We start from the raw sequence: 22,096 nt of genomic DNA on the forward strand, positions 1-22,096 counted from the left end.
GCGTGTGCTTTTAATGACAAACCAAAACATGTAAGGACTGAGAATCAGTACTAAAACTAGGAACAGAAACTTTTGTGCTATCTTTGAAAACTCCCTTTGTTTTTTTTCTCTCATATTTATATTCATACATATTCACAACATGATATTTTAAGTAACTAAAAGAATGATAAAATGTGACGGAATGTAAAAAGTGTGACAGTATAAAAATAAGAAGGCACATTTTGGTATGGTGACTCAGACGTGTGTTTCCAAAGGTGGGCTGTGTGCATCTGCGTGGAGGTGGGGGTAGCCTCAGAGTTGGTTCAGAGGATGCAGATGTGAACGGAGGTGCTGGGTGTGGGGGCTGAATTTCAGTTTAAAGCCCATCTCCCTCTGCTAGTTTTTCAGCGCTACCACAACTGCTGCCAACTGTCTTTGCCACTTTGCATTGCAAGAGGAAGTACAGCAAAATAAGCTGGCACCTGCTGGTCAACAGAAAGCACTTACTTTTATTACCATACACTGACATGCATTCACATACAGCTTCAACATTTTAGCTTATTCAAAATTGTTGCATTTTCACTGTGGGTTGACATTAGGAGCTATATAAGAAATGTACAAAAACACATTTTTCACCATGCGACAATTATTATGATATTTATATACAGTATGATATTTACATGGAGATGGTACGCACTCTCAGTATAAAATATTGATTATAGATGTGTCATTTCACTTGCTGGTTAAAAATTTTGTTTGTTCTGTAGCAGTGTCCCCTGGGTGATCTTCACATTGAGGTCAAAGCTCTTTGGATCAGATTTACCATGTGAAATGATCTTGTCCAACGTCTTGCCAAGTCTATGTTCAAGTTCAAGTGCCTCATGGAGATGCATGTTTTATATGTTTATCTCTGTCATTCCCTGAGGGAAAAACAAATTTGCCTGTGAATAGCACTACTCTCTGTCAGAGTAGCTGCTTTCCATGCTCACCAGTCTCTGCTGCGCAGGACGAGGTTTTGGGGAGTTGATCGGGGAGGAGAGTAGCGAGGAGGAAAAGGAGGAGGTGCGAATGGTAAGGTGAGACCTGAACTCAGCTGTTAGAAAGTAATAAAGCAGAGGGTTGAGGCAGCAGCTCAGGCTTGCCATGCACAAAGAGACCGGGTGGAAATGAAGTACAACCCACGTGGTACCACAGTGGGACACCTTTTTCTGCATCACCATCATGTAGAATATGAAGTTGAGGTGATAGGGGGCAAAGCAGAACAGGAAAAGGGCAGAGCAGCTCAGCACCATACGCAGGGCACGTGTCTTCTCACCATTTTTCTGCTTTTCTTGATATTTGTCGGCCTGACAGTTGGAGGTGACTGACTGGACCCTGCTGTGTGCTGAGGAGTTGGGTGTGGTGGAGTTATCCTGATCCTTGGTTTGTCTCTGGATGAGGGACAGGGCAATGCATGCAGAGCTGAAACCAATGCAGGCCAAAGGAATGAAGAAACCGAACAGCTCAGCTAGAACTATCATGGTGATCATCACAGAGTAAGACAGAGGACGCATGGGCAAGTCTTTAAAACACTCCGCTTTGGTAGAACTGACACTGGATGGGCTCATGCTGGTAGTGTTAGAGCTGTCACTGCTCCGCATGAGGATGAATGGTGAACAGGCCAGACTGACCACCACCCACACCACAATGCTGATTGACAGGTCATAGCGCCGCCTCCAACGACGTACTAAGAATGGGTTGAGCAGGAAGGCACACCTCTGCACACTGATACACACCTACAGACATCAGAAACAGATAAAATAATGAGATGAAAATCGTCAGATTCATTCCCACAGTAAGTAAAACTGTCACAGGTTTGAACACTTCCTGAAAGTGAGTCATTTTTAAAGTCATGCATTAAGATTTGACTCCACCTAGCTATCTTAGGTGTGTCCTTAATGCGTCCTTGATGTATCAGAAGAATATTGTTATATATATATATATTATATATATAATATTATATATTATATATATAATAATATTTTTCACAAAACTTTCCGCTTACCAGAAACAAGCGGAAAGTGTCCTTAATGCGTCCTTGATGTATCAGAAGAATATTGTTATATATATATATATTATATATATAATATTATATATTATATATATAATAATATTTTTCACAAAACTTTCCGCTTACCAGAAACACTATGGCAGCGTACATGTTGAGGTATTTGAGATAAAAGCAAAACAAGCAGACGCCTCGCCCAAAGGGCCAGGTGTGTGTGAAGTAATAATAGATCCTGAGGGGCAGAGAGAGGATGTGGGCCAGATCAGCCATTGCCAGGTTTATCATGAAGATCACCGCCTTGGTCTTCTTCCTGTCCAGCAACACAAAGAAGAGTTAGCCATGTCCAGAATGTAATATATGTGTGTGTGTGTGTGTGTGTGTGTGTGTGTGTGTGTGTTGTTTTGTGTGTGTTTGTACCTAATATGTCTGCAGAGGACCCAGAGAGCAATGGTATTGAGCAGCAGCCCAGGGATGAAGAGCAGCAAGTAGAAGTATGTGTACATTTTCTCCATGCTCTCGTCCCAGGCAGTCATATTGTTGTCACATTGTAAAGAGGAGTTAACCAGGGACGCCTCCCGTCTCCCCGAGATATTCAGAGTCATTCTTTCACTCATACGGACACTGGTGACATAATTCAGCTACCCTTGTTTTTTGGTCAGTCCATCATCCTTTCTCTCACATGACACCTAAAGCAGGAAAATGAAAGTTGATATGTAATGGAAAAACACTCCAGTACTTTAATCCCATATCGGTATAATTTTTTTTCTTAAAGTTTATGTGAATGTAGCTAATAAATTTATAATCATTGTTAAACCTTTTACTAATTTTATATAACCAAGCTATAAGTCATTCATCATATTAGCTTTTGTGATTGACTGATGTTTATATTTCTTAGTCAGATGCTTTTTCTTAAACTTAGGTCAAAAGATCAAATAATATCCTGACCAAAACCTACCTAAAGTTCAAACTGGATGTACTATCATTTCCTATCGTTTTATACTTCACATTTCAGATGCAAATATTCTACATTCATTGTACTCAATTACATTTATGTGACTGCTGTAATCTGTAATATTTCATTAGATTTTAACTACAAATTTAGTTAGTAGTAGTAGTAGTTGTTTAGTTTAGTAGATATTTTTTCTAATGTGTTATTGATCATTTAATTCACCCTGCCATATCATCTGGGCTAGACTGTAATTTCTTCACGTAACAATGTATGTATGTACTGCTTAGTATGTGCAGGATATTTACACAATGCCAAATGAATCATGGCTGATAGAAATTGTAATAAATCAGAGATATCTGTGTCTGTTCAAAATTTACAGCAGGAAATGTGCAGAAGAGAGATAGAGCAATTGCTTTACTTATCTCTTGAATATCACCCTTCCTTCTGCCATCACAGCAGTGCCACACCCTTCCTCTGCTGCCCCAAAAGGGGAGGAAAGAACGTGACTGCTTTACTATAATTTTGAGCAGCTTTGAGTCTTATTCCTATTGGCTACTGAGGTTATCTGTCTGCTACAGCTGTCCAACGAACTGTCTCCAGGTACCTATACGGTCAAGACTTGTGCAATAGTGTATCACAGTACTTAAATTTAAGGAAGTAATGCAGGTTAAGCTTAACTGGGTACATATAATGATATGTGCCAAGTTGAATTTTATTAACACTGCTGTGTCCTTCTGAAAACACAAGTTTTCTAATTTAAAAGCCTTAAAAACAAGGCTCGAAAACCGTTTCAGTGCACTCACATCAGTTACTACTGCAGTGTCATTACTTAGCTGAGACTTTAATAATACATGTAAAAAAAACTCCACTACTCCACTACACCACATGCAGATTTAATTTATACTACAATATACTGAATGCATTTGATCACAAACCCCGTCATCAGCAAAGTGTGAAATGTGACTTTAACCCCAAAGAATCAGACAAAGGGGTGTTACTATTTTTCAAACATTCTCTTTCTAAGAAAAAACTGTGTCATTACCTTCTGATTCTGTCTTCTCTTTAATGGATCAGCATGGACAGAGGGGAAAGATGACATCCAGAAGTGACCAGCATCAACCACATGCCTCACACACTTCTGCATGCAGCACGCTGACGCACAAACAAGCTCTCCTCTTCAAGCTGTGCGGTAGCAAACAGGGTCAACAACAAACCTTCCTGGTGCACTTTTAAGGCTGAAAAAAAAAAACCTGTCAGCATGTGCATGCAAAAAAGTCAGCATTAACCCACCAATGATGTTGTTTCTGCTTGAATAAGGAGTTACAATAGGTGGTGGCATCTAGTGTGGGCTGTTCTTAGGCTTGCATGGCTTTCGGTTTCTTGGGTATGATGATGAGGGGAAGAGGAAGCTATGTCCTTTCTCATGTGAGTGTTTTTCTACCGCCTGTTACGTCACTGAGCCCCTAGCAACTCAAGCAAAGCTGAAGATACACACAGCACTGGGCATGCACAAAGAGGAAAATGTGTGGTTATAAAAAACTAAATGACAGCAGTTACAGGTAAAGACTTTATTCTAACGGAAGCCAGACAGACAAGAGGGTAGATAGTTCTTCCTCTTGCATATGAAATTCTAAATGTTTCTAAAGCAGGTGATCTTGTTAGTGGACACAGCACAGTCTGAAGACACACATTCAATTTGCATGGGCACATCTAAGCTACCATACTGTAAGATTGTGCCAATGCCACAATTTGCATCATGCAGTGGTTTGACTTGTGATAAAAAAAAAAAAAATGCAAGTGTCCTACTGCTTCCCCTATCAGATGCAACACTTCCTTTTTAAAAACTGTTTAATAAAGCATTAATTGTTAGAGATGTGTGTATGTATGTGTAATTTCACATGTTTAGTTGGTGCTTTAGTCCTCAGAAACTTTGGAAAGTTTGGATTTTACAGTATGTTTTCTGTTATTACTGCTACTGAGGAGTGTCTATTTATAGCGTTTGCAGTGTGGTCATGGTTTCAGTTTTGTGACTTCTGAAAATGAAGGTTTTGCATGTTTCTGAAGTGACACTGCAGCAGAATTGAGCTCTAACCATCATGCTGATTTCACATCCACTGAGACACATCAACTCACAACCAGCGAAAGTGAGTTGCTGACAGCTTCCCAGGCCTTTTTTTTTTTTTTTTTTAAGATCTACATCTTCCTCTGCTAATGAAGTACACTGTTCAGTGTAATGTTAGGGCAGACTGAACATGTTAAAACACTCAGAAACACTTAGCAGTAAAAGCTCAATAATGTTTAGACTAGTATAGTCACTTGAATTAAAATATTGCTCTGATAGCCACTAGAGGTCAGAACAGGCCAGTTTACTAAGTAATGCAGCTTTTTCTTTTGAAAATCTGAAGAACAGATCTTTCCTTTAAGAAAGAGGGAGCTATTCAGTGCCTTCTGCTACAAACTTTCAGCCACCAGGCAAGCACTTGCATACTTATACACTCCCACTCTTCTTCTATTCCCCTCCTCTCCTGTATGCTCTTCCTCCTGTCCCTGATCCCATCGACTGCTGTCTGTGTCTGCTGTTGGATGCACATGCTCACATGACTCACTAGACCAGAGAGAACTACTAGGATTACTTAACTCTCTGTACACCCCACTACAGCAGGTATAGAAGCTTATTACATTCCCAAGTAAGGGCAAGGGTCTGTAAGTCTTCATTGCTCCATAAAAGACTTAATAAAACTACTTGTGCTAACATCATATATATATATAGTCCCAGGCAGAAATCAGTTCACTTTTCCAGCCAAAGACTGTATAAAGAAACATATAAACAACCTTTCTGCTATTTAGGTCCCTTCACTTTTGCACTCTTTCCTGTAGAGTTCATTTCAAATGGAAAAAAATGACAGGGTTTAAGTCAGGGCTTTGACTGGGCCATTCATGGACAGTCAGAGACTTGTGCTGAAGCTGCTCCAGTTGCTGTTTGCTTCTGGTCACTGCTGTGCTGAAATGTGAACCATCTCCACACTGTCAGATCACTTCACTTCACTGCATTTAACAGTTTTGATCAGTCTCCCTGTCCTTGGCGCTGATACCCCCACAGCATGACTATGCTATTGGACAAGCTTCAAGCAGGGTATGTGCCTTTTACTCAAAGTGACGTCCATCTGGCTGCTTAACTGATGGAGAGCTGCTGAAATGTTCGTCCTTCTGGCAGCTTCTCCCATCTCTGCAGAGGACTGAATCTCTGGTAGAAGGTCCTCTTTGACCAAGGCCCGTCTGATAGTTTTATCCCTTTGAAATTAAATGTACAACACAATGAAAACCAAAAAGCAAAAGGTTCTGAGTACTTTCAGGACCCACTGAAGAGACACTGTCACTGTTAGAGGCTGTATCCTTATGAAATAGGCAGTTCTTGATGATTCATTGGGGGTTAGTGAAATAGAAGGTTAATTTGCTGATGGTAAACTTGAGACATTTCAGATAAAAATATTTAACAAATGGCCCACAAATCGATCAGCAACACTCAGACTCCTGTTTCTGCTGGCTTCTGTTTTGTGCTTCATGCAGGGCAGCACAGTGATTTTCTATGTTTAGACAACAGTGTTCACTCGTACTTTGGAGTGTGCACGTTTCTGAGATTTTGATCAGATCTGCATGCTAAGGCCAGATTAAAACAGAGAGACCTCATTCAGAAACAAACAATGAACAATTGCTCTGGTCATAATAAGCATTTGGCCTGTGACACAGCACAGAGGCCACGTCCTCAACTGAATTAGAGCTGCCCTCTGATTACACAGGCTGCTTGGTGAAAATCAAGAGCCACAGCAGAAAAAATACTCCTACAAATCTACAGTCACACTGACAAAGGCCAGTTTGACCCAACCAATAGGCACAAAGCTGGGAACAGAAACAATAAATTCAAGCACGAATGCAATTCAAAACAGACATTTAATGGCCTCAAATTTCAGCATGAGACAAATTTAACTCAGCAGGTCAGCGCACTGCCATGTTATGATAACAATGGGTCTCACCACACTGAAGAGTGTCATAACATTAATGTCACAAATGATATAATGCAGTGTGAAAGCTGGAACTTTATAATAATAAAACTTAAGGGCTCAGTGTCTTACAAAAGTACTTTACAGCATATTTTAATAATGTGGACGGAAATCTCGATCTTATCCACAATCCAGTGCATTTGTGAGTGTTTGTGTATGTTAGGCCTGAGTGATGACATGTTGGAGTCTTTTAGAGGCTTTGCATGTGTCTGGAATATTAGAGATAGTCCTGATGTGGCTGGGTCTCTGGTCCCTGTAGTGTTTGCTTATAATAAACACACACACATACATTCCTGTGTTCTCCAGTGGTGGACTAATCTGTAAAGCCCAGACCATACCTCAGGACTTACCTCAGGGCTTCACTAATCTGCTGAGTTATGTGTTTGTCACTTCCAGGACCAAACAGCTGATTGCTCATTTTCTCAGTTAGAGGGCTTCTGTCTTTCTAACCCACCCTGTCCTTCTTTACCTTCCATCTTCCCTGCTAAATCAGAACTGGCTTTCAGATATTTTTGCCTCTTTTCCATTGCTAGCCAGAGTGTGTGTATCCCTCGGGACAATGTTTGATATGTCCTGGGTGTCAGTGTCACTGCGGGGGATGCTCTCAGGCCGGGAGCCAGACCCTTTACCTCCCATGGTCAAGCTTTTCTGGAAGCTCTCTGAGGTGAAGTAGTAAACCACGGGGTCCAGGCAGCAGTTAAGGGTAGCCAAGCACAGAGTGATGGGGTAAAGAGTTCGGGCAAAACGCTCCACAAAGCAGTTAGCCAGCGCCTGGGTCCGCACCAGGGCGTACAGGAACAGGATAGAGTTATAAGGGACGAAGCAGATAATGAAGATGCCCAGATGAACGATAATCATCCGTAGAACACGTTTCTTGCTGTCACAGCCATGACCAACAGTCACTGGGCGACGCAGGGTCCGCAGAACCAGTGAGGAACATATCAAGTTGGCCAGCAAGGGGATGAGGAAGCCCACAATCTGGGACAATAGTAATAAAAAGTATAACAAAACTCCTCTATGTTTCCAGTAAAATAAATAAGTTGACTTTGTGTGTCTGCTTACCTCAATAAAGATGGTGATCTTGGACAAGTAGGTCCTCCAGGTGCTCTTGGAAAAGCCCTCAAAGCAAGTGGTAGCTCTGTTTGTGCTGTTAATGGTGGAGAAGAAAGTCACTGATATTCCACCTCCTACGATGGTCAGCCACACAGCAGCACACACCAGCGCTGCGTTCCTGCGCGTGCGGATGGAGCGTGAGCGGAAAGGGTAGACAATCGCCAGGAAACGATCTACACTGATGCAAGTGAGGAAGAGCATGCTGCCATAGATGTTGGTGATGAAGGCTGTCCCTGATACCTTACACAGCCCATCTCCGAATGGCCAGTGGCGGTTAACATTGTAGAAAACCTTGAATGGCAGCGTAAAAACAAATACTAAATCAGATAATGCTAAATTAGTCATAAACATTGTGGTCTCATTGCGCATCTTCATCCGGAAACAGAAGACGAAGAGGGCCGCACAATTGGTGACCAGGCCTAAAACAAAGACAACACTGTAGACAACCGAGTACAAGTTGTACTTGAAGGAGTCATCAATGCCACAGTCCTCCATTCCAGTCTCGTTGAGCACCAGACTAGCCATGGTTAGATCTTAGGGGTGTATAAGGGCTCCACAGTACAAGGGTTGACCAGAACCACCAGGAAAGGAGCAAGTCAGTGCAGGTTTCTGGGGATCAGAATTGTCAGTAGGGGATCCTCCAGTCGAGTCTTTTCCAAGTCATCGTGGGCGCTCAGAGACAGAGACAGAGAAATGGAGACAGAGACTATCAGGATGCGCGGCTGCAGGACTGGTCAGTCCTCCTGTGGAGAGAAAAGGAAAAAGCGCACAGTCACTTCCTCACTATAAAAGTTACAGACCAAGAAGCAAACAAGTCCAGTTCTCCCTAGGATGGAGCATACTGGTATATGCATGTTGTCATTAAACCATTAAAGAGAAACAGATGGAACATGCCTTCAATTTATTTTTAAGATTTTGGAGAAGACTTATTTAAGTCAGTATGTTGGCTTGGTGGAAAAGCAGTCCAGAGCTGCTCCCATCATCACAGAGCACTGTTCTCCACAACAACTTTATTGTCACACATGAACAATTAAAATAATTTGAGACACTATAAAAGACAATGTAGTTTACTTAAAGTGACATTTGACTGTGGAAGATTTGTGTTAGTCAGAGCAGGAAGGCAAGACCTATATTATAGACTGAAGACTCAGGACTTCTTGGCCTTTTGACCATTCTTTTATCTTTCTCCCAAGTCCTCCAACTTAATGGGAGTGCAATTTCAAAACAGCACACAGCAGTCGCTTTAACAAGCTAAACTGGCCTTATCTTGTGTTATGTAACAGAGCCAAGTCAGCAGTGAGCCTGGGCCAAACAGCTCGCCCACCCAACCCTGAACATCTGTGAATAAGACTCAATCTATCAGTCTTTTCAACACACACACACAAATTTAAGCAGTCCGTCAGCCCCGTACTGTGCCAGCTGCACTGTGACATCTTTACTGCGTTTTCACACGCCTCTCAGAAAGCTTCCACTGATCCTCACAATGTCCTCACTGTACCCGTCTGCGCCAAACACACACTTTCGTATGCATAAGTCTCCACATGCGCATATAGAAGCAGGCAAACACCTACATGTGCCAGTCTTCTCTCTCTCACACACCCACACACACACACTGGAGGGATCTGTGTACTGTGGCTCAGGCCCAGGACCTCTGACATAGCCCCCGCAGCTGGCCATGACAGTGACAGAAACAGGCCTCTGGGACCCGCTGATCTAAACGGATCGAGTTCAGGCTCAGCTCACATCCAGCTGTTCCTTTCTCTCACGTGCTGGTAGTAAAAAGGCAGGGAAGGTAGCGAACAACCAGGCAAGAGAACATTGCCAAAGCTTACAGATAAGGGAGTTATGCAAAGTATGTTTTTCATCTCTGAGGTCATGTTACAGATTTCTTCCTGAATATGTCACTAACCGTATAGTTAACAGATAAACATGAGGTTGAGGTGGACTGATAATCCTGAATGAAAATAATTGTTGGTTTCAGCATTTTTTTTTTTTTCAGAGAACAATCTGCATTTTTAAGAATAACCAGGCACTGCTTACAGGAGCTTTATTCAAGTCAGTGTATGCAGTGAACAAATTACTGAAGCCACACATTACTGATGTGTAGCAATGAACTGCATTAGGCTATACTGAAAGGTATTTCATTTTCCTATATATTCTTTAGATAAAACTTCATGTTACACTGTGAACCTACAGGTTTTTTTTTTTTTTGTTTCTTAACAACTAGTTGGTGAGGTTTTCAAGAAACAGAGAAATTACTATGATGAGGTGCTGGTTACACTAATTCAACCAGTTCACCTACAGTCTGTATAGCAAACTGTGCTGAAAGGTGGAATCAAACATCACACACAGTCAGCCTGAGTTTTACAGCCTGGTAGATGAACAGCAACTAGGGTCTGTGGAGTCAAACGTTGCGGCCCAACCAGCACATTTTGTGGAGGAAAGCTCCTCAAAAGTTTCCCTCAGCTGAAGGCAAAACATGTTTTTGTCAGTTAGACACAAAAATGTCATTGTCTGAAGACAAAGCAAGGAAGACTTACTGGCGGCTGAAGGGACAGGGGCAGCTCACCTCAGTCTGGCAGGCGGCGCAGCTGTCAAAAGAAAAACGCTTTTTCACTCAGATGTTTTTGTACTGTCTCTTTGGCTTTGAATATCCAGCTACCCCGAGTCCAACACAGCTACACAGCTAAATTAATAGCGGGACCTTTTTTTTTTTTTAAAAGATAGTAACAACTCCTGCTCTTGTTAGGTCACTGCAGTCAATCCTGAGTCGCTCCGTCCGTCCGCTAGAAATGGGACCGCATTTCATCCCTCGCGCTTGGTCACCCCGTGTGTGCGTGCCCAGAGCTGCTGCTTACACGGTCACAGGAAACGAGACAATACCACCTCGGCCGGACAGCAGGGGTGGGGGGGGTGGCCAGAGTGTGGAGGAAGGGACGGGAGCGTGGGGACACAAGACACAGAGAAGTGTCATTTGGAGCAGACTTTATTTTTCTTTTCTTTATTTTCTGGAATAAAGACATAAAAATAATTTTTAAAAAAAGAACATCCCGCTAAAACAATTTTAACAAAAATGAAACGTCATAATGTCTATCAAAAACATATATTCATAAATTAAAAAATAAAAAAAATCTGGAAAAAATAACATAAGATATTAAAAACCTAATAATAAAAACTACACTGAAATATCCATCCATCCATTTTCTATACCCGCTTTTTCCTGAAAGCCAGGGTCACAGGGATCTGCTGGAGCCTTTCCCAGCTCTCTCTCGGGTGAAAGGCAGGGGTCCACCCTGGACAGGTCACTAGTCTGTCGCAGGGCTAAACTGAAATATAACACATATAAATATAAAAACAATAAAATGCAACACAAATAGAATAGAAACTTTCCTGCAGTGCACAAATCCTTTATCACACCTATAGACAGCTAACACACTTAATGTGCTGATTTCACTCCTGTGTTCCTGTAACAAGAGAAACACCAAACACTTTGACTGAGAAACAAATCAATGACGTCATCACGTGAAATTGTTTCTCATCCGGTGGTTAATGCTGATGACCGCAAGACCAGAAAGGCTTTGTTATTGTTAACTCTGCTGCAGATACAGTTAATGGTAGTGTGAGTGCAATTTTGAAAGCATCCATAATATCAAAAGGAGATGACAGCTCCATACCTTCCTCTTTTGCTCCTCTTCCTCCTTCCTTTTTTTCCAAATTGCGCATCTGATTGAGACTGTGGGTCTGTATAATGCATCCGCAATATTCTACCGGATTTTGAATAAAATGTGCTTCATTTGCAACCAGTTCATGCTGTAGTTGACTTTAGCCCTCTAATTAACCTGAGGCCCAGGGGTGAACCTATTCCCCCGCCCCCTTCTTCCACTATCTCTGCATGTGAGACGTGAGCACATGACTTGACGTGCAGATGAGCTTTGCTTTGCTTTTTGTTAGTTTTTTGGACGCTTGTGCCGCCCAAATACACAAACATAAAACAACATAACAGAATATTATAGATTAACTAGGCACTAAAGCATTTTGTGCTCATCATAACTTTTTAGTATCTACTAAATACTTTCTAGTATCTTCTAAAAAGACAACTTCTAGGCCTACTGTAAACATAAGTACAAATAAATCAATTAAAAAACGGCAAGGCAAGTTTATTTGTACAGCTCAATTCAACCACAGAGTAATTTAAAGTCTTTTACAGAAATAAAGGACAAGTTAAAAATACATAGGCAAGAATTAAAATAAAAAATAGTAAAATATAGATTTTAAATGGAATAAAAAAATAACTTCAATTAAATTAAAATAGAATGAGTGTGGATAAAATACTTTCAGGTGTCATATGCAGAGCTAAAAAGAAAAGTTTTTAGCTTGGACCTAAACATTGTCAGAAATGATGCTTGTCTAACATCATCAGGAAGATTATTCCAGAGTTTAGCTGCATGAAACTTAAACGCTGCTTCTCCCTGTTTAGACTTGACTCTCTGGCCTAAAGATGGTTACTTCTCTGGCCTAAAGATGATTACTTCAGTCTTGTCTCTGTTTAGTTGGAGAAAGTTGTTTTGCACCCATACAGTGATCTGTTCAATGCAGTGACACAGTGAATTGCTGGTCCATATTCAACTGCTGTGAGTGATATGTAAATCTGAGTATCATCTGCATAGTTATGGTAGGACACATTATTGCTGCGTATTAACTGGCCTAAAGGAAACATATAAAGTTTGAACAAAAGGGGTCCCAAGATAGACCCCTGAGGAACCCCACATGTCAAGGCCATTTGTTCTGAGACACAGTTACCAATTTCAACAAAGTACTTCCTGTCTTCAAGGTAGGATTTAAACCAGAGCTGCCTATCCAGTCCTCTAACCTGTGTAACAGGGTCACATGGTCCACTGTGTCAAAAGCAGCACTCAGATCCAACAGTACTAAGACAGAGATTCTGCCAATGTCAATGTTCAGGGGCTTGCCATTCATCACCTTGATGTGTGCAGTCTCAGTGCTGTGATGTGGCCTAAAACCTGACTGAAAATCATTAAAGCAGTAGTTTAACAGGAGAAACTCAGTAAGTTTTTGGTAAACAACTTTTTCACAGACTTTAGGAGCAGGTTTGATATGGGCAGATAGTTGTTCAATAGTGTGGCATTAAGACTGATCTTCTCCAGGAGATGCTTGATGACAGCAGTTTTCAAAGCCCTTGGAAATGTTCCAGACTGAAATGAGTCATTAACTAAATGAGTAAGTTGTGGTAACAAACTGCTTAGTACTGATTTCAGAAATCTAGTGGGTTAAACATTGAAGCAGCAGGTGAATGAACTCAGACTGGAGATGATCTCTTCAACTGTTTTTTCAAGGTGTAAAGTGTCTCCTGGATGGCTGCAGAGTTGTTATTTGTCTTGTGCAGTTTAATATCCTGAACCTTGTCATTAATAAATAGTGCAAACTCATTGCATGTAGATTCTTCACATTTTCTATTAAGCTTATATTAGCTAGCATTAGCCTTGAAAATTTCATGAAGTGACAATAAGTCCTGGTTTATATTGCACCAAACAATATTTGAACTTCCTTTATGGAATGACGTATATAAGAGTCAGATCAACAAGTGTATCATAGCCTCTAGTAAAAAATGTCATAGAAAAAGAAACTGTAATTGTCAATCATTTTAAAGGCAACAGAGTCTCTGCCAATTTTCTAACACCCAAATACACTGTTCTCCAGGATATGTGATATCTCAGAATAACAGTGTAGTGCTATTTTGGCTGATCAAAGTCCTGCTACACTATTGTTACGATACGATCTTAATGTCTGAGGCTACCAAAGGAGTTATTTTTAGCCAGGTGACAGGGTGGTGTTGGACAGGTTCCCATTGTGTTCAGGCTGGCATGGGGCTGTTTGTGTGTGAGCGACAGAGAAAGAGGGACTTGACAGAAGGGAAATGCTCTTTAAGGGTAGTGTCTGGCAGGCTGTCCACTCCACAATAGGAGCAGGGAGGACAGGACATCCTGCTTGCTGCATAAGCTGAAGTCACACGCACGCACACACACACACACACACACACACACACACACACACACACACACACACACACACACACACACGCACACACACACTCACTCACATTCAACATGCACACCTGTGATACACAAGACACAACCAGATGGTTGTTGCTGTTATATGTGTTTAAATACAGTAAATATGAGCCACACATTGTGATAAAAACATGTTTCCTTAATGAAGTCTCATAACTGGACTGGAATTTAAGATTTTCATTGAGTTGGAAAGTTAAAGATAATATTCAGACTAATGTCTTGCCATGAGTGTGATGTGGTTTTGATAACATGATTCATTTTGCAAGTTTAAAGTTTTCACACATAGGCTGATACGTGAGATAGATTTCCGGTTAGAAGGTAAAGCCTCCACATTATATATGTATTTTTGCACCTCTGCTTTAACTTGTCAACAACAAATTCCTGTCATCAAATAACTTTCTCATGAACTTAACATCTGACAAGAAATCTGGTGAAATTCTGTTACTGTCTTCAAAACCACTGACAATAATAATGGCTGTCTGTGTGCTGTCTGTATAATCAGTCAAAGCAGCCAACTGGGGCCAAAAGACTAACAAAATCCAAGTCAGCCTAGCAAATGCTGTGTTGAAATTTCTTGAGTGGCTAAACTGTTAAGACTTTAAAAGTTTGATGCAGAAACAGCCTCAAGTCCTTACACACACACTCCTCCCTCCTTATTCTTGTTCTGTGTTTGGTAACAGTAACTAAGCTGTGCTGCCCCAGCCAAGGTTTTGTGAGTCACAACAACCAGAACAAAGACCCCATTACTGCACCCCCCACTCCTCTCTCCCTCCCTCAGCTCCTCTCTTCTTCAGCCCTTCTGTCCCACTCTCCTTTAATGCGATGATGAGTGTATTTCCTTTGCTTTCCTCCCTTTTGCCCATCCATCCTCTCATTCATTGGTTCCAGGAGGGTTTAGGGGCAGCCCCGTCGTGCCATACATGCCTCTGCCCTGACAACAGAGCTAGACAAAAGCAGCAAGGCAGTACAACACAGGAATCTTGGGCTTACAGGCTTTATGGACTGATATTAACATGACTGCAATAGGGTGCTCTAAGTGTGTAAGTGTATATGGCTGGAATGACCTCAGTCCCTGTGAGCTAGGTCTGAGAGCCACCTCAGACACTCCGCAGCTACAGCTTGAGATGGAGCAGAGGCTGTTTACCCCACAGCACTGACAGGTGCAGCATGAGCAGCCATGGGTGAGAACTAGCTCTGCAGACTGAGAAGTGAAGCAGACAGGCTGACCATGGTGACCCCAGCCTAGACAGACAGAACTCTGTGTCTGTGATAGAATGGACTAATGTACCTTGCCTCAGAGTATATAGAGTAACAAGTCAGCTTTCAAAGATTTAATCAGTTCATTTCCAATCACTATGGGGTTGGCAAGACCTCATAGTACCATATTATCCCAATAGAGCACTTCGCTCTCAGAGTGCAGGTCTACTTGTGGTTTCCTTAGAGTTTCCAAAAGTAGAATGGGAGGCAGAGCCTTCAGCTATCAAGCTCCTCTCTTGTGGAACCAGCTCCCAGTCTGAGTTCAGGAGGCAGACACTCTCTGTACTTTTAAGGCTAGGCTTAAAACCTTCCTCTTTGACAAAGCATATAGTTAGGGCTGGCTTCAGGTAACCCTGAACCATCCCTTAGTTATGCTGCTATAGGCCTAGACTGCCTGAGGACCATCGGTGCACTGAGCTCCCCTACCCTGACCCTCCGCTCCCTTCCCTTCCCCTTTCCTCCTCTCCTCCCTCCTCACATGTACATTCCACCATTGAATGTCACTAACTTTGTGCTCTCTCCCTCCCTCTCTCTCTCTCTCTCTGTACGTTCTGCAGGTGTCCCTGGTCCTGTAGCTGTATATCGCTGATGTGCAGTTACTAGCCCCACCAACCTGCAGTGTCTATTTGTTGTTTATTGTTGCTGTTCTTTTCTCTCTGCTCTATCCACTCACCCCAACCGGTCGAGGCAGATGGCCGCCCAAACTGAGCCTGGTTCTGCTGGAGGTTTTTTCTTCTGTTAAAGGGAGTTTTTCCTCTCCACTGTCACCAAGTGCTGCTCATAAGGGATTTGTTGTTGTTTTTTTTTTTTTTGTAAAGTGCCTTGAGATGATTGTATTGTGATTTGGCACAATACAAATAAAATTGAATTGAATTGAATCACTCAGAAAGGTAACTGGCTTTATTTCAGTCTGGTTTATTGGCCATTCAACAGCAGACAAAGGATCTATGTTGCCATGGCCATAACATGGAGTTCAAAAATACATAACTTTCTAAGTCTCTAAATTTTTTGAATTTATTCAGAGTAAACGCTGTCAGAACTTTGTCTCTATTTTTGCCATAATTAAATCCAGATTTTAAAAAATATTTCAAGATAACTTCCTGAAACACTTTTTAAAAAATGAAGTATTACTGATAATTTTTTCACAAGGGTCTAAATGGTGTTGCTCTGAAAACCTTCTCCACATCTCAAAGCAAAATTGTGTTGGAGAGATACCAAATAATTTATTTATTCTTTGTTAACTAATTTCTGTTTATCTAAAATAATATCAAGGATGTGGCCTCACTAAAATGAGGGCCTGTGTGTTTCTAGTGCATCAGAAATCAGTCAAAGAAGTGAAAAATATTTCCATTTTGTTGTTTATATCAGCCTCTATCGGTCCACCACTTTAGCTCAGAATGAATATCTCAACAACCAATGGATGGACTGCCATGAAAAGCTGGACACACGCTCTTATTTTTAGGATGATTCTCTGACTTTTCAACTATATCATCACCATCAGAACAATATTTCAGTTTGTCCAGTTTGACCTCAGCTGTGTACTTGTGCTAAACACCATACTATGCACACTAACATGCTAAACTAAGACAGTAATCATAATTAAAAATTAGCTATATTTGTTTGACATCAGCATGTTTGCATTGTCACTGTGTGCAGGCTAGCATGCTGATGTTAGCATTAACCTGGTTAATTGCACAATACCACCCTCACTATGCAAAACCATGAAGAAAATGTATTGCAATCAGTTAAAGGCAGTGGTTCATGTCTACACACTGTTAAATAGCTGTCAAAAGCTGCAAATATAGTTAATCATTTATAATTTCATTTAATATTATTCATGGTGTTAATGAGAAAGACTGACAATAGACATTTACAGATAACTTCAGAGACAGATAGCTGTAGATAACATTACTTTCTTTATATGGGTTTTTCACAAAGACATGTTGAAATGTCACACCAGGAAAGTCAAAAAAGGGGCAATTAAATAAGGATGAATAGGTTTATTGGTTTTCCTACTACAAGTCAAAAATCACGTTTTGTTGTGAAAAACTGCCATAGAAAATGTTGGTTCATCCATCAGGGACACAAGAATTTAACATGGATTCAAGTAAATAGTGTATCCAACCAATGCATAGTAACACTGACAAAGATGGGTGCAACTGAACTGTACGTCTAAGCAAAAGGGTTTTCCTCAAGGTACAAATGAACCTTAACTTGTTTATGAAGACAAATAGGAACTATTGTTATTATTTGAAAATCTGACCTCCCACATTGTTTACTTGTGAGTGACGCGCTAAAGTACAATGTGCAGGACTGCCACTGCCAGAGAGCATCATGGGAAGGAAGCGGATACCAGTGTTGCTCTCTCCTCTTCACTCCGTTGTTCCTGGGTTTTCAACCTTAATTGATTAGTTCCCAGAACACTTGGAGCTCCAGCTATACACAGGCACCCACAGCAACCATACTAATTAGCTTGGTGTGGAAGCTGAGTTCCTCCATCCTCTTCAGCTGTTTGTTCTTGCACCCAGCAGAATCTGTAGAAAGCAAACTCCATGGTTCTGTGCTTCCCTCTGCTGGACACAGCTCAAACTACAAAAATAATTCAATTCAATTCAATTTATTTGTATAGCACCAAATCACAATACAATCATCTCAAGGCACTTTACAAAAAACAAAAAAAAACACCCCAACAAATCCCTTATGAGCAAGCACTTGGTGACAGTGGAGAGGAAAAACTGCCTTTAATGGAAAAAACCTCCAGCAGAACCAGAACTTTTTTGTCAAAAAGGAAGGTTTTAAGTCTAGCCCCCACAGAGAGTGTCTGGCTCCTGAACCCAGACCAGGAGCTGGTTCCACAGGAGAGGAGCTTGATAGTTAAAGGCTCTGCCTCCCATTCTGCTTTTGGAAACTCTGGGAACCACAAGCAGACCTGCACTCTGAGAGCGAAGTTCTCTATTGGGATAATATGGTACTATGAGGTCTTTAAGGTATGAAGGAGCTTGATCATGAAGGGATTTGTATGTGAGAAGAAGGATTTTAAATTCTATTCTGTATATTACAGGGAGCCAATGAAGAGAAGCCAATATAGGAGAAATATGATCTCTCTTGCTAGTTCCTGTCAGGACTCTGGCTGCAGCATTCTGGATTAACTGGAGGCTTTTTATGGAAACATCCAGATAGTAATGAGTTACAGTAATCTAGCCTTGAGGTAACAAATGCATGGACTAGTTTTTCTGTATCATTTTGAGACAGGATGTTCCTAATTTCGGCAATATTGTACAAGTGACTGAAGGCAGTTCTAGAGATTAGTTTTATGTGTGAGTTAAAGGACATGTCCTGGTCAAAAGCAACTCCAAGGTTTTTCACAGTAGTGCTGGAGGCCAGGGTTATGCCATCTAAAGTAGCTATAATTTTTGGAAAAGTTATTTCTGAGGTTTTTGGGCCCAAATACAAAAACTTCTGTTTTCTCTGAATTTAAACGTAGAAAGTTACTGGTCATCCAGGCCTTTATGTCAATTAGACACGCTTGAAGTCTGGCTAACTGGTTTGTGTTAACAGGTTTCATAGATAGATACAACTGAGTGTCATCTGCATAGCAGTGGTAATTAATAGAGTACTTCCTAATAACATAGCCTAAAGGAAGCATGTACAAGGTGAACAGAATCAGTCCTAGCACAGAGCCTTATGGAACTCCATAACTAACTTTTGTGCTCGAGGAAAGTTCATCATGGACATGAACAAATTGGAATCACTGCTGAGAGCTAAGGGAACACTGGGCTCAACAGAGCTGTGACTTTTTGTCAGCCTGGCCTACAGTGCTGAAAAGAAACCTGGGATTGTTCTTATTTTCCTCTATTAGTGATGAATAGTATGTAGTTCTGGCTTTACGGAGAGATTTTTTCTATGTTAATAGACTGTTTTTCCAGGTTAGTGGAACGCCACTCCCTTTCCAGCCTTTATGACGCCTGCTTTAAGGTACAAATATGTAAATTATACCATGGAGCTAATCTCCTCTGATTCCCTAACTTCTTTTCAGAGGGGCCACAGTATCAAGCGTTTCACGCAGTGAGGTTACAGCACTGTCAACAACATGATCAATTTGGTAGGGAGTGGGATCCAAATTCTGCATGATCCATTATCTTAAATTCAAAAGTTATTAAAGAATGATCTGACAAAATAGGATTTTGGGGAAAAACTATGAAATGTTCCATTTCAATGTCATAAGATCAAGGATGTGATTGAAACAGTGGATGGGTTTATTAACATTTTATGTGAAACCAATTGAATGTAGAATTATTCAATCTAATATAGAATTTAATGCAATGCTGAGACTATTATTTTCAACATCTACATGAATGTAAAAAATCTCCCACTATAATGACTAGCACTAAATCAGACAGGAAGTCTGGAAATTCAGTTAAAAACTCTGAGTAAGGGACAGGTGGACGGTACACAATGACAAGTAGAACTGGTTTTTGTGTTTTCCAGTTTGGATGTGAGAGACTAAGAGTGAGGCTCTCAAATGAGTTAAAATTGTTCTGAGGATGAAAGTTTAATAATAAGTTTGAGTGGAAGATTGTAGCTACTCCTCCACCTCGACCTGTGCTTCGAGGGACATGATAATTGTTATGACTGAGGGGGGTTGATTCATTCAGACTGACATGTTCATCCTGCTGTAACCAGGTTTCAGTAAGCTAAAGTAGGTCAATTTGGTGATCAGTTATCAAATCATTTACTAACAGAGATTTAGATGAAAGAGACCTGATATTTAATAATCCACATTTGACAGTTCTGTTTTTCTGTTCAATAAGAGGAGTGGTCTTAATTTTTATTAAGTTTTTATGAATAACTCCTCTTCTGTTAACTTCTGATTTATTTGATTTATATGTTCAAGGGGCAGACACAGTCTCTATGTGGTTTGAGGGGGGTGATGGCTCTAAGGAAACTGCAGAGAGGCGTTTTAGACTCCGCGTCCCGGTCCCCACCCTGGATTGTCAAACTTTAGGTTGGTTAATAAACTCAGCCAAATTTCTAGAGATGAGAGCTGCACCATCCAAAGTGGGATGGATGCCGTCTCTTACACACCGACTCAACATTAATTTTAGTGACCTCCGATTGGCGTAATCGGGTGTCAATATAAAACCAAAGTACTCATGTAAAAGTAAGCTTTCCTGTATACTAGTTTTTTCTCCTTCTTTAGTTTGTCCTTTGCATCATTGCTTTGACAATGAATTGCTTTGACAATTATCCTTGTGGTGTGTTCCCTCTGATGGCCACAAATTTTATTCTTTCCTTTTCTTAGTGACAAATTTCTTTGTGCATTGTAAGCTAATTGTAACTGCTAATCTGGGAAAAAGCCACAGTGTGCCTGGGTTCTGGCTTCAAGTCTGAAAGTCCTGTGTTTGTGGCATTTGTCTCATCAACATGACCCACATTTGACTCATATGCGGAACATGCGTTTCCACTATGTGTGTTATGTGTGTGTGTGTCTGGTATTACTCACATATTGAGTGAGTGAGTACATGTTTACACACTCAGTGACTTGGCCTCCCTTGTGGCGCTTGTCCCTAGGAAATGTAAGTTACTGTAAATTCCCCAAAAGGAATGTAAACAAACATGTGCTGTCTAGTATCTACTGTAGATGAGTAACTGGGCGGATGGCAGACATTAATGAAATTATGCTGGAACTATTTCCAATAATTAGAAAACAACTTGCTACTGGACCACCTCATTTAGCGTTTCGTGCTCAGCGTTAGTTTTGCTGTAGAAATGGTTTGCTGTGGAAAAACACTGCGAGAGTCGTGATCGTAAACACATCTTTAAATTTGCATTACTTAAAATCTTCTGTGTCGTTCAATCCAACAAATATTTGTTCATTAGAATATTATTTTATTTTACTGTCTCTTCCTGAGTTGTCTGCCAGAATAAACAGTGGAAACATTGCAGAATGGTTGTGTTTGCAGTACAGTACAAACAGACCATAATTTCTCACTGTTGAAGTGTGAGATCAAATTACTCCACTGTATCCAATGAAAACTAAGAAAACCTTTACTTGAACATTCCACAGAAAGTCATATTTCACATTTCATATATTTTCACATCGACTTGAAAATCAGGGATTTTTTTTCTAAGGCCATGTCGCCCAGCCCTAGCCTAGCCCAGCTCTTGTTATTCTACAGCCAAAGCCTTCAGTGATAGGAGCTCTTTCTCCTCTGTGGTTTGTTACAGAAGGCAACATAATGCAGCCATAAATTCACCAGCCATAATGTCCTCCTTAGGCAGGGGAAATAAGGAGGCAGGGAGAGCGGAGACTCCAAACTCTCATAGAAAATCTGAGAGCCCTGAGTTGAAGTCTGAGGTCTGGAGTCCAGCAGGATTTTTGAGTGAAATGATAGCATGAGTTCTGTCAGTACAAGTGTCCAGACCAGGCTGCAACTGAGCTGAGCCCAGTGAGAAGTCCTGAATCTCAGAGTCTGCTGAGGCCAGCGTAACACCAGTGTGGCCTCCAGCCCCAGCAGCCCCAACAAAAGCAGAGAGGCCAGGTGGTGAGCATCAAGCAGCTGCTCACTGAGTACACTCACAGCCTCCCTCCACCACAGTGATT

At 41.1% G+C, this 22,096-nt stretch overlaps 2 protein-coding genes across 3 annotated transcripts; both read right to left on the reverse strand.

Annotated features, from left to right (window-relative positions):
- Positions 1–468: 468 nt before the first annotated feature.
- On the reverse strand, positions 469–4,376 carry p2ry10 (P2Y receptor family member 10). Its single transcript, XM_026331127.2, has 4 exons — positions 4,018–4,376; positions 2,444–2,712; positions 2,156–2,336; positions 469–1,754 (listed from the first exon to the last, which is right to left on the reverse strand). The coding sequence occupies exons 2-4, from the start codon at positions 2,638–2,640 to the stop codon at positions 933–935; spliced, it is 1,200 nt and encodes a 399-aa protein (XP_026186912.1). The 5' UTR covers positions 2,641–2,712; positions 4,018–4,376; the 3' UTR covers positions 469–932.
- Positions 4,377–6,904: 2,528 nt separating this feature from the next.
- On the reverse strand, positions 6,905–10,994 carry lpar4 (lysophosphatidic acid receptor 4). Of its 2 annotated transcripts, none has more exons than XM_026331129.1 (3): positions 10,716–10,994; positions 8,096–8,889; positions 6,905–8,011 (listed from the first exon to the last, which is right to left on the reverse strand). In XM_026331129.1, exons 2-3 carry the CDS (start codon positions 8,669–8,671, stop codon positions 7,523–7,525), a joined length of 1,065 nt encoding a protein of 354 aa, XP_026186914.1. In that variant the 5' UTR covers positions 8,672–8,889; positions 10,716–10,994; the 3' UTR covers positions 6,905–7,522. The 2 variants fall into 2 exon arrangements, with proteins under 2 accessions (XP_026186914.1, XP_026186913.1); XM_026331128.1 differs by having other exon boundaries at positions 10,687–10,994.
- Positions 10,995–22,096: the final 11,102 nt, after the last annotated feature.

Source organism: Mastacembelus armatus, chromosome 10, assembly GCF_900324485.2.
Source record: "Mastacembelus armatus chromosome 10, fMasArm1.2, whole genome shotgun sequence".
NCBI classification, from domain to species: domain Eukaryota; kingdom Metazoa; phylum Chordata; class Actinopteri; order Synbranchiformes; family Mastacembelidae; genus Mastacembelus; species Mastacembelus armatus.